The 16,024-nt window shown below is 63.6% G+C and overlaps 1 protein-coding gene across 3 annotated transcripts; it reads left to right on the top strand.

Moving 5' to 3' along the window:
* Window positions 1-724: 724 nt before the first annotated feature.
* CAMSAP3 (calmodulin regulated spectrin associated protein family member 3) lies at window positions 725-15,350 on the top strand. 3 transcript variants are annotated; one of them, XM_080813552.1, is made up of 18 exons: window positions 725-957; window positions 6,277-6,530; window positions 6,843-6,965; window positions 7,048-7,143; window positions 8,282-8,329; window positions 8,590-8,728; window positions 9,518-9,657; window positions 9,742-9,835; window positions 9,909-9,963; window positions 10,123-10,196; window positions 10,448-10,517; window positions 10,614-12,069; window positions 13,090-13,229; window positions 13,311-13,609; window positions 14,003-14,102; window positions 14,393-14,505; window positions 14,593-14,711; window positions 14,799-15,350. In XM_080813552.1, exons 1-18 carry the CDS (start codon window positions 810-812, stop codon window positions 15,102-15,104), a joined length of 3,774 nt encoding a protein of 1,257 aa, XP_080669678.1. In that variant the 5' UTR covers window positions 725-809; the 3' UTR covers window positions 15,105-15,350. The 3 variants fall into 3 exon arrangements, with proteins under 3 accessions (XP_080669678.1, XP_080669680.1, XP_080669679.1); XM_080813554.1 differs by having other exon boundaries at window positions 10,665-12,069; XM_080813553.1 differs by lacking the exon at window positions 8,282-8,329.
* Window positions 15,351-16,024: the final 674 nt, after the last annotated feature.

A 16,024-nucleotide genomic window follows, 5' to 3' on the forward strand; every position in this document is an offset into this window, starting at 1 on the left:
CAAGTATTCACACTGGTGCATAAATACACACGCCCTCAATTTCTGTCATAGGCTCCTTCATTGGTACTGATCACACCCTTATACAAAACACGACATCTAGATGCTCACTAATAGGCACACTCGCAAGTCCATGGATAAAACACAAATACACACGCACACTCACCACTCCTATATCTTCTGGACACAGACACCTACACAGTACAGATCCTTGTACACACCACACACATGAGAAACACGGACACACACGTGCCGTCACGCTCCCACCCAGATACGCACACGCAGACACCCTCAAATATAGTCCCCACCCGACTACATTCAGGGACGCACACACTGATAGGAACACACACACACTCTTGCACGTTTCCAGTACGCAGTCGGACACAGGTGCACCCATGCACACGCTGCCTCTTGGCCGGGAATGACATGCCCGCATGGATGCTCACGCTCACATCTAAGGGGACACACTTGGGCCAGCACACACATCCGCAAACAGAGGGTCCCTCATCCTCCCCAGCGCACGCGCGCACACGCACTCCTCCGCAGCCTCCCTCCACCACCGCAGTCCGGGCCCGCCCCACCCCGCGGCAGTCGGCCAGGCGGGGCGGCGGGGGGGTGGGTACCCGGTCGGGGTCCGGGCCGGAGGCGGGGCGCACCTGGGCTCCGCCCCGGGGCGGGGCCGACGCTGCGTCGCGAGCGCGAGCGGCCGCACCTGGCTCGGCGGCGGCGGCGGCGGGCCCGGTCCGGGTGCGAGCGCGGCGCAGCCCAGCTGGAGCGAGCGCGGAGCCGGCGCCCGCAGCCCCGGCGCCGCCATGGTGGAGGCGGCGCCCCCCGGGCCCGGGCCGCTGCGGAGGACCTTCCTGGTGCCTGAGATCAAGTCGCTGGACCAGTACGATTTCTCTCGGGCCAAGGCGGCGGCCAGCCTGGCGTGGGTGCTGCGGACCGCGTTCGGGGGCGCAGGTACCGGGGCCGGGGGCGGCAGGTGCGGGGGGCGGGGCGCCGGGCCGCGGAGGCCGGGGCCGTGGGAACAATAGCGCCGGCCGCCGGGGGGCCCCGGGCTCGGGCCCCGCCGCGCCGGGCCTCCGGGCTTCCTGCTCGGCCGGGGCGGTGGACTTTGCCCGCCCGGCTGCGGGAGCGCGGTGGGGGTGGGGCCGGCGGCCCAGATCCGCGCCGGGACCCGGGCGTCCGGGAGCCCAGGTGAGCGGGGCGGGGTCTCCCGGGCGGGCCTTGCACGCCCTCCCCCCCTTACACATTCACATCACGCCCCCGCGAGGACCCCCGCCTCCCCACCGCCCCGCAGCCGGGACCCCACAGCCCGCGTCAGCCCTCCCTGCGCTGCGGGCGGCGAGGGAGCCCCTACTTTCGCCTCCATGGCCGCGGCCAGCGGCTGGCAGCTGTGACTTATTACCCCATTTTGCCTAGGAGGCGGGCGAGCCCGGGAGAAGGGAATTGGCTTGTCCGAGATCCGCGGGGGTGGGAGCCCAGGTGTAGGGCCTTCTCCCACCGGGACAGAGCCTCCACTCCTCCCCGAGGCCCACATGTGTGCGGAAGTCAGGCCACCCCGAGGGGAAGGATGCGGGTGGGTCCCCAGGATGCGAGGGCCCGAGAGGGCCAAGTCAGGGCCCTAGGGCAGCCCCACCACTCAGGCCAGAGCTGGGAGCCAGGGCCTGTTATGGGGCAGCTGGGGTTAGTTAAGGTCTGGGCCTTCCGGGGAGTCCTGAGGGGACGCCTTGCCTTCCCACCCGCCTGCCCACTGGTCTCGGCACCGGCTGGGCACAGCCCATCCTCCCTTTGGTGGCCTTCCTAGATCAACCTGTTCTGGGTGTGGGGCTCAGGGACAGCTGCCCGTCTCCTGGGTCCGCCCAAGCCCGTGTCTTTCTCCCAGCACCCTCCCATGCAGGGCCCACTCTGGGGCCTTCCTTTCCCCGAGGATCTGCTAGAGGAAGAAAGGAGGCTGGCAGGGAGAGACCCAGGTGTGCCCCAGCCTCTCCCATCCCAGGTTACGTGGCCCTAGAGGGCTCAGCTTCGGGGATCAGACGGGGTTTGAGCCCCCCTCCACCAGGTTATGGACGAATTATTACAGTTCTCCAGAGCTGCTGTTCTCCCCTCTGGAAAAGAGGGCATTTATTCACTTATCCATTCTGCAGATGTGGGGGGGGGCACCCACTAAGGGTCAGGGCAGTGCCTGGGTTGGTGGGGGTCCCAGGACCCTGTTCACAAGGTTGCTGGCGGCAGATCTCAGATTTCTTTGTGCCGTGTCTGGCATACTGTACCTCCTAAACGGCTGCTTGCTGTCCCTGCTGCTGTGATCAGTAGTGGTATTTTTATTAATATTACTATCATCATGGAGCAGAAATTACCATCCCATTTTGCAGAAAGGAAAGTGAAGTCTCCTGAGGCAATGCCCTGACTCCCCCAGTTCTGTTTGCACTGACCCGGCTCCCCGCACTGTGTGGTGTCCTTCCTCCCCGAGGGTCACGTTCAGTCCTCAGTCCCGCCTTCCTTCTCTGTACGGATGGGGCAGAGGAAGGTGGCCAAGCCCCAAGAGGGAAGTGGGGAACAAAGCTCCTCTCAATTCATGAACTCTGGGACTTTTTACCAGTGCCCATGGGGTGCCTGGCTGGTGCTAGGTGCTCCGGATAGAGGGAGTGGGGGCCGAGTTGGAGAGAGGGGGATGGGACAGGGGACCAGATCATTACTGCTTAGAGTGATAAGGTCTGTGTTGTAGAGGCTGCCGAGGGGCTCTGGGAGGAGATCCCTGAACTCTGCCAGGGAGGGAAGGAGAAGGGAAGTCCCCCCAGAGGAGGGAGGGTCTAGAGGAAGAGGCTGGCAAGGAGAGACCCGGGTGTGCCACAGCCTCTCCCATCCTTGAAGGATGCATAGGAGTTTTCCAGGGGGAGGAGACCTCATGTGAAAAGGCCTGGGGTTTGGACCAACAGGGAGTTCTCAGAGGAGGCTGTGCAGGTCCTGGTGGCGGGTGGTGGCTGGGGGAGGTGGGAGATGAGACAGGCTGGTGGATGCCCTCTCAAGGGGTGTGTGTGTATTTTGTGGGGGATCTGAGGGCACTGGGGAGCTATGGAACATGTTTGAGGACTTGACAAAATGAGATCAGACAGGCAGTTGCCCAGGGAGCAGGTCGTTCTGGTGGCCGGGGGGCGCAGGTGTGAGGAGGCTGGACAGGAATGCAGGCAGCTGGGACTCTGGCTCAGAGATAAGAAAGGGTACCATCTCTGTTGCAAGTTTGGGAAACACCACACGAAGTCCCTGTCAGAGCATCACTGTGACCCGTAGGGAACCGGGGTTCACGGCAGCTGAGCACTGTTTACGAGCTGTGTGATCTCGAGCGAGTTATGTCAGCTCCCTGGGTCTTGGTTTTCTCATCTGGACAGTGGGGCTAAGAATAAGTTGTCCCAAGGGTTCCACCAGCAAACGCATGCAAGGTGGCGTTGGTCTCAGTCAGTGCTAGCTCTGTCGTAGAGCCGTGCGGTCCCAGGACGTGGCCACCACCACACGGGGCTGCTCTGACTCGTGATGCGTGAATGAACCACCCCGTGGCTTCTGAAGACGTCATAGTAAAAAAAAAAAAAAAAAAAAAAAGTGAAATATCGCATAATGTTTTCATACTAATTACGTGTTGAAGTGCTAGTATCAGATATGTCTGGGGCTAAATATATTACTAAGGTTACTCGTTTCTACTTTCTTAATGGGGCTAGTACCCAGTTGAAAACTACGCCTGTGGGCCGAATTATATTTCTCTCGGACAGCACTCCCTATGGTGAACGGCTAATGAACCTTTTGAGTCGTGCGTGGTGGCTCTCTCTCTACCCAGAGGGGGGGGTTTGCCTCTTAGGAGACTGTTGAGGGCATTTGGAGACATTTTTGGTTGTCACTACTTAGGAGGACGGTGCTCCTGGCATTTAGTGAGTAGAGACTAGGGACTGTGCTGATTATCTTACAAAGCACGGGGCAGCCTACCCCATCCCCTGCCAAACACGGAAGAATTATTCAGCCCCAAATGCCAGCAGTGCTGGGGTGTTGGCACACACACACAGGTGTAGAGGAAGTGCTTGATCAGCATTAGCTAGTGGTAGCCCTAGCTCATGGTTTTCATCTTGAAGGCCCTGACAAGTCCTGCAGGAAAGGAACTTTTTTTTCTTTTTAAAAGATTTTTATTTATTTGAGAGAAAGCGAGCGGGAGAGAGAATGAGCAGTGGGGAGGGGCAGAGGGAAAGTGAGAGAGACGTGGGGCTCCATCCCAGGACCCCAGGATCATGACCCGAGCCGAAGACAGACGCTTAACTGACTGAGCCACCCAGGAGCCCCAGAAAGAAACTTGTTTAATTTTGCCAGTGGGAGCAGGAAGTGGGCAGGGCTTGGGGAGCTAGGGAGCAGGGTTTGGGTAGGGGAGATGCCAGGAGGTTGAAACCCGAGGACATTAGGTGTTGGAGGGGGAGGGGGAGATGGTGATTTCTCAGTGCAATTTCAGAGAGAAGGAGCAGGTTTGGAGCAGGTACTGAGCATCATGGGAGATGCCCAGAGGGCAGTGGGACACAAGGCCTGGGCTGCAGCAGGTGGCAGTACTCAGATGGCCATGGAAGCCGCCACTGGGGTGGGGGTGGGGGGTGGAGTCCATATCCATTTACAGGGCTGTTCTGATCGAGTGTCAGGAACCTGGCATTGACGGGGCATGTGGGGAGGAGGCCTGGCCTGAGTGGTGGGACAGAGGAGATGGGACGCTGGGAGATGCTGGGGGAGGAAGGTTTCCGGAACAAGGAGGTGCTGGGCAAAGCGCCCGGGCAAGATACGGCCCACAGCTGTGCATCGGAGGGCGGCTGCTGGCCTTGGAGAGGTGGAGGGGCTGGGAGGGCAGGAGTTAGAGAGGTTGGGGTGGGGGTCCGGTGGAAGGAAGCAGAGCCTGGAACACTCTGTTCTCTCAAGGAGCTGCGCTGAGAGGGGCAGAGAGCGGGCACAAGTCTGCACAGGAGTAGAGCATTAAGAGGGAAGGTCAAGTGTGATTTTAGGGAGTGGGTCAGGAGCTGGGGCGGGGAGGGACTGAAGGGACCGATGCCCGGGTTCTTGTAGGGGAAGGCAGGGGGCCTCTGGGGAGCACGGCTGTGACGACAGGCACCTGAGGACGGTCTGGGATGTCCTGTGCAAATGTTCTTAAGCGGTAGAATGCTGCTCCCCATTCTCTCCGACACACAGAACCCCAACAGGCAAAACAGCTGTTTGGACTGGAATTAAGAGTTGGGGCCTCCCTGGGAGACCCCCACGAGGGCCAGCTCCCCATGCTGGCCTCAGCCACTTTCTCCTAGACCTCCCCAGAGACTCGTCCTCGTGGCCCCTTCTGGTCTTTCTCCTCCCCACCCTTGGGTCCTGCTTGGGACCTGCCCTCCCAGCGCCCACCGCTGCCATGGGGCTTCCTCTGGCCTCCTCCCCTGCTGGTGTCATTCTCTGTCATTCGGTGTTGTGGGGGAGGGGGGGTTGTGGCGGCCTCTGCTAGATGATCTCACCTCTGTCCTCAGGCCCAGCCTCTCACACTCAGTCTCTGCTGCCTCACCTGCTGGCCCTCGTGTCCCCCCACCTCAGCCACCTCCCTTTCCCCCATCTTTCCAGTCACACCTGATGGGGCCTGGGGCACCTCCCTCTCCCTCCCCTGCTTCTGGTCTTGAGTCGCCAGGTACAGACCGCTCCTCCCCACCCCCCAGCGTCTGCAGTCTAGCTCCTTCCCCCACTCTGTGCCCCACCAGCCAGCCCTCCGAGCCACAGCTCACCCCACCCCAGCCTTCAAGCTGAGAGAGGGTGTAGGCTCTGCTGAAGGCCTGGGTTTGAATCCCAGTGCCGGCGCGCCGCAGCTGGGTGGCCTTTCCCACCCTGTGCCTCAGTGTCTGGAGTTACCTATTGTGCCCTGGCTGCGGCCTCCCCGGCTGCCGGGCCACCCAGGGAGCTCCATTAAGCCATCTTGTCCTTGTGATTGTTCTTTGAGGGCCTCCAGGACCACCCACGTCCCCACAAGCCCCTGCGGAGGTGGCAGCAGGTGGCAGCCTCCTCTCGGGTCCCAGAGCTGCCCTCCCCTCCCCACCCCAGGCCCCTTGCTCTCCCACCTCCTGGCCCCAGGCTGGCGCGGGCCCCTCTGCCCAGAGCCCTTCTTCCTCCGGGGGTCTCCTGCACACGTGCGCGGCGTGCCTCCACGCAGGTGCCCCAGCCTCCCGTCCCGGTGCCGCCTTCCCTGCGGATGCCGCGGGGCCCTGACCCGCCGTGCCCCGCCTCGCCCCACAGAGCACGTGCCCTCGGAGCTGTGGGAGCCCTTCTACACGGACCAGTACGCGCAGGAGCACGTGAAGCCCCCGGTGACGCGGCTGCTGCTCTCCGCCGAGCTCTACTGCCGGGCCTGGCGCCAGGCGCTGCCGCAGCTCGAGACCCCCCCCAGCCCCTCGGCGCTGCTGGCCCAGCTGGCGCGGAGGGGCACGGTGCCCGCGCTGCCCGAGCGCCCGGTGCAGGAGGCCGACCTGAGGCACCAGCCCATCCTCATGGTAGGCCCCGCGCCTTCCCGCCACGCCCGCCCGGCTCCTTCCTGAAGGCTCCTCCTGCCAGGCTCCTCCTCCCCAGACGCGCCACCAGGCCTTTGGGGACCTGCCTTCTGGCCCTCCAGGACCCCTCTCCTGGCTCCTTCCCTGGTGCCCCACCCACTGACCCTGGCCCCTCCCCCAAAGCCCCTCCTACTTCAAGCCCCGCCCCCTACCCCAACCTTGGGGGACTTCCTCCTCTTCTCCCTCCGAGGTGAGGGGATGGACGCTCCGCCCACCCCTCGCCTTGGTCTCACCCCTCGGCCCTTACCTCCACAGGGGGCCCACCTAGCTGTCATTGACGCCCTCATGGTTGCCTTTGCCTTCGAGTGGACAAAGACACTGCCCGGTCCCTTGGCCCTGGCCAGCTTGGAGCACAAGCTCCTTTTCTGGGTGGACACGGTAGGTGGGGTTAGGCTGGTGTGGGCTGGGGGCCGGGATGGCCCAGGGACTAGAGCTCTGACGACCTCTCCCTGCTCCCCAGACCATCCGGCGGCTGCAGGAGAAGACAGAGCAGGAAGCTGCCCAGAGAGCCTCTCCTGCGGCCCCTGCCGATGGGGTGGCCCCAGCACAGCCCTCGGTGAGGCTAGGGCGCTGGACGGACGGACGGACACAAGGACAGTTGGAGGGCTGGGTGGGCAGGGAAGGGCTGCACCTCGAGGCCATTCCCGCACTGGGGGGGGGGGGGCTTGAGGTGACTCTCTCTCTCTCTCTCTCTGCCCTCTCCCCTGTGCCTCTCCCGCTGCTCTCCCTTCTGCCTCTATGGCATCAGTGCCCCACACGCTGGTACTGGAAGCTGGTTCCTGTAAGTGGGGCTGTTTCTCCGCCCCGTCTGCCTGCCTTGCTTGTCGCTTTGTCTCTCCATGTGTCTGTCCTGCCTGCCTGTTCGCTCCCTCTCCTACTTCTTCCCAGCTGTGAGCAAAAGACATGGGACCCCAGCCCTGGGGGGGGCGGGGGGCAGAGAAGCCCTCTGCAGACTCAGAGAAGAGATGAGTCTCTGCCGTTCGCTGCCGGGGCAGACCCCTCCCCAGTTACCGTTCAGGGGGACGGACCTCCCCTCCCCGTAATCGAGAGGACGGAGCTCCTCGGCCTGTCCATCTTAGCTGAGCCGGGAGACTTCCGGCACCTCCGAAGGGGGGACCCCGGCCCATCAGACATACGGATCCTGACCCCAGTGGCAGGGCACACGGAGAACACCCCCTTAGTCAAGAAGAAGACCCCCAACCCAGGAGAAGGTGGAAGGACGTTCCCAAGACCCCAGTTTCCCTAGGGACGGGTCCCAGCTTTGGTGGGCGGGGGGGGGGGGGTGTCCATCCCTGAAGCACAACCAGGGGCAGGTGCCCCCTGCACGTGGGAGGCTTTGGGCTGGACGGGGTCCCTCCCTTTGCTCACTCTGGGGCCCCCTTCCTTCCACTCTCGGGCCTGGGCTGGGGGTTCCTCTCTCCTGCCTATTGCTTCCTCTGCACCCCCTCCCCAAGCTGGGGCCTGGGTCTTTTGTTGGGGGGCGGAGATTCCCTGCATGGGAGGCTGCTCTGTGGGGTCCCTCCAGGCTGGGAGGAGCTTGGGGTCCCCAAAGCTGGCCAGAGCGTGGTCGCAGCTGGATGGCCAGGGCTCATGACAGGGTCAGGGCGAGCTCCCCCTCCCCTGGAGGTGAGCTTGGGGGCCCAGCAAGTCAGCACCCCTCCCGCCCCGCTGACGGCTGCTCCTCTCCCCCCCAGCACGCAATTGCCTTCTGTTTGAAGGAGTCGGGGAGCAAACCCCCCATGGTAATGTATCCCCCGCCCCAGGCTCCCAGGAGTCCCGCCCCAGCCCTCGCTGCTGGCCTGGCTGCTCGCAGACACTTCCTTTGCCTCTTGCTGCTGCCCTTCCCCCGCTCCAGGCTGGCCCCACTCTGGCTCTGGGACCCCCAGCTTCACGCCCCCACATGGCGGAAACCCCAGGCCCCCCCCCCCACCCAGCCTGCGCGACCACTGACTTGGGACCAGCCTGACCCTCTGCCCTAACTCGGCTCTGCCTCCGCCCACAGATCCGTTACCGCAAGGACCGAGCTGTGGCCCGACGCGCCCCCTGCTTTCCGAATGTGACCACCCTCCAGGATCTGGCAAGTGGGGCTGCACTGGCTGCCACGATCCACTGCTACTGTCCCCAGCTCTTGCGACTCGAGGGTGAGTGTGTGGGCCTGGGCCACACTCGTCCTTGGGAGCCTGGCCCCTGGGCATCCGCCCCAGAGTGGGGCAGTAATTATGAGGGTGGCTTCCAGAACTGATGGAGTGGGGCTTGCACACTTTCCCCTCAGTGAGCTTTGTGACCTTGCGCAAGTGTCTCAATTTCTCTGTGCTTAGTATAATTCATTCCTGCGGCAAATATTTGTAGAATGCCAGATTCCATTTTAGAGCCTGTGAGAACCGTGCAGAGGGGTTTCTGACCTCAGGTAGCTCCCATCCTAGTGGGGAGAGAAAGACAATAAGTTCATCCAGAAGAACATTCTGGATCTTAGGTGCTCCAAGGCGGGCTGGGTGGGTCAGGAAAAGCTTTTTTTTTTTTTTTTATTTTTTTTTTTATTTTTTTTTAAAGATTTTATTTATTTGACAGAGAGAGATCACAAGTAAGCAGAGAGAGAGAGAGAGAGAGAGAGAGGGAGAGAGAGGGAAGCAGGCTCCCCGCTGAGCAGAGAGCCAGATGCGGGACTCGATCCCAGGACCCTGAGATCATGACCTGAGCCGAAGGCAGCAGCTTAACCCACTGAGCCACCCAGGTGCCCCAGGAAAAGCTTTTTGAGTCGAGTTCTTGGAGGACTAGTTCTGCAGGCAGTTGGGAACAGGTGCAGAGACCCGAGAACAGCCTGTCCTAGTACCCACTTTGTCAAAAGCACCTAGCACGAGGAGGCCCTCGCTTCCCCAGGGCCCCGTCCTCCTCCCCATAGATCTGGGGACCCAGGTATCCTGTTTCTACAGAGGTGTGCCTCAAGGACCCCATGTCCGTGGCGGACAGCCTGTACAACCTCCAGCTGGTGCAGGATTTCTGTGCCTCCCGCCTTCCTCGTGGCTGCCCGCTGTCCCTCGAGGACCTGCTTTATGTCCCACCGCCCCTCAAGGTAAGGTCATCTCGAGGCCTTCTGGGCCGAGGCAGGTGTCCAGGGCAACAGGCACCGGAGGCTGACCCTGCCTTCTGCCTCCAGGTCAACCTGGTGGTGCTGCTCGCTGAGATGTTCATGTGCTTTGAGGTGCTGAAACCTGATTTCGTGCAGGCCAAGGACCTGCCTGATGGTCATGGTGAGGCCTGTCCCCGGGTGTGGGGCAGGGTAGGGAGGCCAAGCCCGGCCTGACCCTGCTTTCTCTGCTGCAGCCGCCTCCCCCCGGGCCACAGAGGCCTCTCCTGCTCAGAACAGCAGTGGCTGCAGGTACGGTTGCCCTGTTGGGGGAGTCTCCGTGGCCGTGGTGGGCTCCTCCCCTTGCTGGGCGCTGTGCCAGAGCTAGGGGACACCCTGTGCTCCGCTCCTGGGAGAGGTGACCCCCTTCCCGCGGAGGGACCCCCATGGTTGACATGCATCTCTTGGCAGCTCTCCCGTCTTCAACTTCCGCCACCCGCTCCTGTCACCCGGAGGCCCCCAGTCCCCACTCCGGGGATCCACAGGTGAGGGCAGGGGTGCAGCCGGTTGCCGGCGGCCCCCACCCAAACACGGCTTCAGCAGGTGCCACTTCTCCCGATCCCTCCACCAGGTCCCTCTGACACCCGAATGACCCCATGGTGACCCTGACCCCCCCAGTGGCCCCAGCTATCTGTCCACATAATGCCCCGTCAGTGACACACTCTGGCTGACCCCACCCAGGGTCCCCAGTGACTCCATAGTGACCACTGAGTGACCACTTACCACCCCTCCCCAGGCTCACTGAAGTCCTCCCCGTCCATGTCCCACATGGAGGCCCTCGGCAAGGCCTGGAACCGGCAGCTCAGGTGAGTGCATCTCCGGGGCCTGGCTGGGGCAGCAGGCGGGGCGGGGGCGGGGCCGGGGCTCGTCCCAGGGGCTGACCCCTCCCTCCGGCCGCCCAGCCGTCCCCTTTCCCAGGCAGTGTCGTTCAGCACCCCCTTTGGCCTGGACAGCGACGTGGATGTCGTCATGGGAGACCCCGTCCTGCTGCGTTCGGTCAGCTCAGACAGCTTGGGCCCCCCGCGCCCTGTGCCAGCCCGGACCCCCGTCCAGCCGCCCCCGGAGCCTGGCGACCTGCCTACCATCGAGGAGGCCCTGCAGATCATCCACAGTGCCGAGCCCCGGCTGCTTCCCGATGGGGCTGCCGACGGCAGCTTCTACCTCCACTCCCCTGAGGGCTCCTCCAAACTGCCGCTGGCTTCCTCCTACCCACTCGAGGGGGCCTCAAAGCCACTGCCCGATGGGCCCACCAAAGCACCCATCTACGTGCCCCACCCTGAGGGCCCCTTGAAACCATCTTCCTGCCCGGCAGGGGAGGTGTCGAAACCGCTGGCCCTGTCTGAGGGCTCCCCAAAGGCAGCAGCTTCGTCCCCAGCGGCCAGCAACTCTGAGGTCAAGATGACCAGCTTTGCTGAACGCAAGAAGCAGCTGGTCAAGGCTGAGGCCGAGGCAGGGTCCCCGGCGGCCACCCCCACAGCGCCAGAGGCTCTGAGCTCAGAGATGAGTGAGCTGGGGGCCCGGCTGGAGGAGAAACGACGGGCCATCGAGGCTCAGAAGCGACGGATCGAGGCCATCTTTGCCAAGCACCGCCAGCGGCTGGGCAAGAGCGCTTTCCTGCAGGTGCAGCCGCGGGAGGCCGGAGGGGAGGCAGAGGCGGAGCCGGGCCCGGTCCCTGGTGGGGAGCGGCCAGCGGGTGAGGGCCAGGGTGATCCATCCCCACGGCCCAAGGCAGTGACCTTCTCACCGGAACTGGGCCCGGTGCCCCCCGAGGGGCTGGGGGACTATAACCGGGCGGTCAGCAAGCTAAGTGCCGCGCTGAGCTCACTGCAGCGGGACATGCAGAGGCTCACGGACCAGCAGCAGCGGCTCCTGGCCCCACCCGAGGCCCCGGGGCCCGCCCCGCCGCCCGCCGCATGGGTCATCCCCGGTCCCACGGCGGGTCCCAAAGCCGCCTCTCCCAGCCCTGCTCGGCGTGCCCCGGCTGCCCGGCGCAGCCCCGGGCCCGGCCCCAGCCCGACACCCCGAAGCCCGAAACACGCACGGCCGGCAGAGCTGCGGCTAGCGCCCCTGACGAGAGTGCTCACACCTCCCCACGACGTAGACAGCCTCCCCCACCTGCGCAAGTTCTCGCCAAGCCAGGTGCCCGTGCAGACGCGCTCCTCGATCCTCCTGGCGGAGGGGTCACCTCCCGAGGAGCCTGTGGCCCGGCCTGGCCTCATCGAGATCCCGCTGGGCAGCCTGGAGGAACCCGCAGCCGAGGACGAGGGAGATGGGAGCCCCCCTGGTGCTGAGGATTCCTTAGAGGAAGAGGCATCTTCAGAGGGAGAGCCCCGGGCCGGGCTGGGGTTCTTCTATAAGGTGAGAGTCCCCTAAGCCGGTGGGGGAAGGGACCCGCTGGGTGGTCAGGGATCGGGGGACGCTGGTGGATAAAAGGCGACGTGGCTGGCCAGGTGGGAGCGGGCAGACAGGCGAGGTGTGCGTGGCCAGATGACAGATGGGTGGGTGGGCAGATGGATGGGTGGGTGGGTGACAGACCGATGGACAGGAATGGGTGGACAGACAGGGCTGGGGTCTTCCACGGTATCTCCCTCATGTTCTTTCCCACTGTCCCCACCACGGCCCTGCCAGTTCCCCATCCTCCTCTTCCATGTCACTGTTCTCTGTCCTTCTAGCACCCCCGGCCTGGGCCAGTGGTCTCACCTGGACGCCCGCAGTCACGTGCTGACTGGCCTTTACCGTCCAAGCCCCGGCTCCATCCCTGGCCATTTTCAACAGCGCAGATATATAGATATAGATGTATAGATATTAACGTAAACTAGACTTTGTCAGTCCCCTGCTTAAACCCTTTGACGCCATCCCTTGCTCTTAGAATAAAAAAGTCTTTCCCGTGGCTTTGGGCCCATCGGCCCCACCCGCCACCGCCCAGCCCCAGCAGCCTCCTTACCGATCCACGCCTGCTAGGCCTGTTCCGGCCTCAGGGCTTTTGCATTTGCTGTTCCCTTTGCCTGGAATATTCCGTTCCCCTCCTACCCCTCCCCAGTGAAGTCCCTGCCCTCCTCTGGGTTGCAGCCTCCAGGAAGCCTTCTTAATGCCCACAGGCTAGGCTAGGCATGTCCCCACACCGTCGTAGACTGATAGCCTTCTCATCTCTCAGGTTGCCTTCCCCATCAGGTTAAGCCCGTGGTGTGATGAGCACCCGGTCTGGCCGGGTCCCCGTTTAGCCCTCGTACACACCACGGGGCCGCGCATGAAGCAGGAACCCACTGGGTGCCTTCAGACCAGTTGCACAAGGCCAAGGAGGGGTGCGTGGTTAGCAGGCGGGGTGGGCAGAGGAGTCCCAGGGGAGGATGGCCAGCCGGACTCGGTGCCTGCCCCCAGGATGAAGACAAGCCCGAGGACGAGATGGCCCAAAAGCGGGCCAGCCTGCTGGAGCGGCAGCAACGGCGGGCAGAGGAGGCGCGGCGGCGGAAGCAGTGGCAGGAGGCGGAGAAGGAGCAGCGGAGGGAAGAGGCCACACGGTGAGGCCGGGGGCTGCCCGGGACACCTGCTGCCGGTGAACCTGGGACCCGTCTGACGGCTCGGTAACTCTCGGTCTGCAGGCTGGCCCAGGAGGAGGTGACTCAGGCCCCCCCAGCTCCTGTGGCCCCTGCAGCAGCCCCAGCCCCTGCTGGGAGGGCCCCAGCTGAGGAGGAGGTGGGCCCTAGGCGGGGGGACTTCACTCGGCTCGAGTATGAACGCAGGGCCCAGCTGAAGCTGATGGATGACCTTGACAAGGTGCTGCGGCCACGGGCTGCGGGGACCGGGGGGCCAGGCCGGGGCGGGCGGAGGGCCCCCCGGCCGCGCTCCGGTTGCTGTGATGACTCGGCCCTGGCACGAAGCCCTGCCCGTGGCCTGCTGGGTAAGGACCCTGTCGGGCTGGGGCGTCAGTGCCTGCCCACTGCGCTTGTCCAGGCCTTGCTGAGACCCCCCCCCCCCATGAGTACATAGGGCGAAACGGGTCTTGAGGGGTTGCCCGTGTCTGTTAGACTTCAGAGGGGTGTGGGGTCTACAGTGGCGTAAGGCATGCGCAGAGCTTAAGGGCTGCAAGGCTCTCTCGGGAATGCTTAGGAGCAAGAGCTTTTAGGGGAGGGAAGGGGGGGGTCTGTCCCAGTTGGAGTGCACAGGGAGAGGGTCTCAGGCAAGGGTGACCCCATGTTCTTTCCACAGCCCGTCAGGTAACACCCCCCCGCCCCCAGGCCCTTTGGAGGCAGGGGGATTTGGGTAGGGGTGACCCCACGCCCTCTTCTCCCAGGCTCCCGGCTCAGCAAAGTCTACTCTCAGTCCACCCTGTCACTGTCCACCGTGGCCAACGAGGCCCCCAATAACCTTGGCGTGAAAAGGCCCACGTCTCGGTGAGTTTGGCCCGGGCACCCTCTCAGGGTCTGTGTGTCTTGTCGAAGGGAGAACGCAATCCTGTGCATTGCGCAAGGGCGCTGCTGATGGGCGTCAAGAACGTGCCTGTGCACCCGAGTGGGGGTGCAGACGAGTGAGGGTGCAGGCACCTGCCGCCGGAGTACGTACACACACGTGCGCGTCTCCCCCGCCGCAGGGTCCCAGGCTGGTCCCTTCCCTGGTCCCTCTGCTTCTGGGGAGGCGTCCCCTACCGCTGACTGCATCCCTGTCGCCTCCTGTCCGCCCACAGGGCTCCGTCCCCATCCGGCCTCATGTCCCCCAGCCGCCTGCCTGGCAGCCGTGAGCGCGACTGGGAGAACGGCAGCAACGCCTCATCCCCCGCGTCGGTGCCCGAGTACACGGGTGAGTGGGGCCGGAGCTGGCGAGCCCCAGGCCCTGCCTGTCCCCCACCCCGACCCCCCAGCCCCGCTGACTGCCTCGCCCCCCCAGGTCCACGGCTGTACAAGGAGCCCAGCGCCAAGTCCAACAAGTTCATCATTCACAACGCCCTGTCTCACTGCTGCCTGGCGGGCAAGGTCAACGAACCGCAGAAGAACCGCATTCTTGAGGTGAGCCCGCGTCTGGGGTGGGGGCACTGGCGGGGGGGGGTTTGGGAGGGCCTGCTTCCCCCCCAACCGCTTCCGCCGTCCCACCAGGAAATTGAGAAGAGCAAAGCCAACCACTTCCTGATCCTCTTCCGAGATTCAAGCTGCCAGTTCCGGGCCCTCTATACGCTGTCTGGGGAGACGGAGGAGCTGACCCGCCTGGCGGGCTACGGCCCCCGCACGGTCACACCCGCCATGGTTGAGGGCATCTACAAGTACAACTCGGACCGCAAGCGCTTTACCCAGATCCCTGCCAAGACCATGTCCATGAGCGTAGACGCCTTCACCATCCAGGGCCACCTCTGGCAGAGCAAGAAGCCCACGACTCCCAAGAAGGGCAGCAGCACCCCCAAGTAGCCTCGTCCCGGTGGTACAGGGGGCAGGCCCCAGCCTCGCCCTCCCGGAGGACAGCCTGGAGGACAATCAGTTGGTATTCCTGGGTCTCGTCTGTCCCCAACCTTGTCTGGGTAGGGCTGGAGTCCCTACCCCCTAACTTCTGTCCTGTCCTGCTGTGGGGGCTGAGCTGGGAGGTTCAGGGACTCAGGGCTCAGCTCAGTCCCCTGTCCGTCCTCCCCATCTTCTTGAATAAAATAATTTAGAAAGAGCTTGGGTGCTGGCATTTTCCTGAGGCTGACGGGCAGCTGGCGATCTCGCTGCCTGTTTCCCTTTCTCAACGGCCTAGATGTGGCTTCCTGCCAAGGCCCCTCATGGTCCCTCCTTGGCCACCTCTCCCCGTGGCCTCCCCACCCGCCACCCACTCCACTCTTCTCAGTGAGGAGGTTACCGGCCTCTCCTGGCATTTGGTCTGCGGCCAGCGGTTAAGCTTGACCTTCTCTCCAACCGCCACCTGCCTCCATTTCTGGGCTCAGTTACCACTGCTAGAAAGGATTCCCATGTTTCTCTCCCACAAGTTCCACATTGAAGGGTCTGGGTCCGACCTTGGCATGGCCACGGACATCTCAGATGTAGGCCCTACACTGTGAGCTCGAGCTGGCCTGAGCTCCTGGTCTCCCTATGGCTCAGGCACGGGACCAGCTTCCCCCCTGCCCCTTCTCCCTGCCCCCCCCCCATGCCTAATGGCCTCTTCGGTCTCACTTGCTTCTCTCCATCCCCATGACAACCCCCCAGTCCAGGCCAACGACCTGGGCCTCCCCACCCCGCCTCAGTGCCCTCCCACCATAAGCCAATCCCTCACAGCCTGCATGGCCTGTTCAGGGCACAAATCTGATTACATCCCTCAATGCTGAAAATCCCTTATTAGTTTAGAGCCCACTAAT

This window comes from Martes martes, assembly GCF_963455335.1.
Source record: "Martes martes genome assembly, chromosome: 1".
Lineage (NCBI taxonomy): Eukaryota > Metazoa > Chordata > Mammalia > Carnivora > Mustelidae > Martes > Martes martes.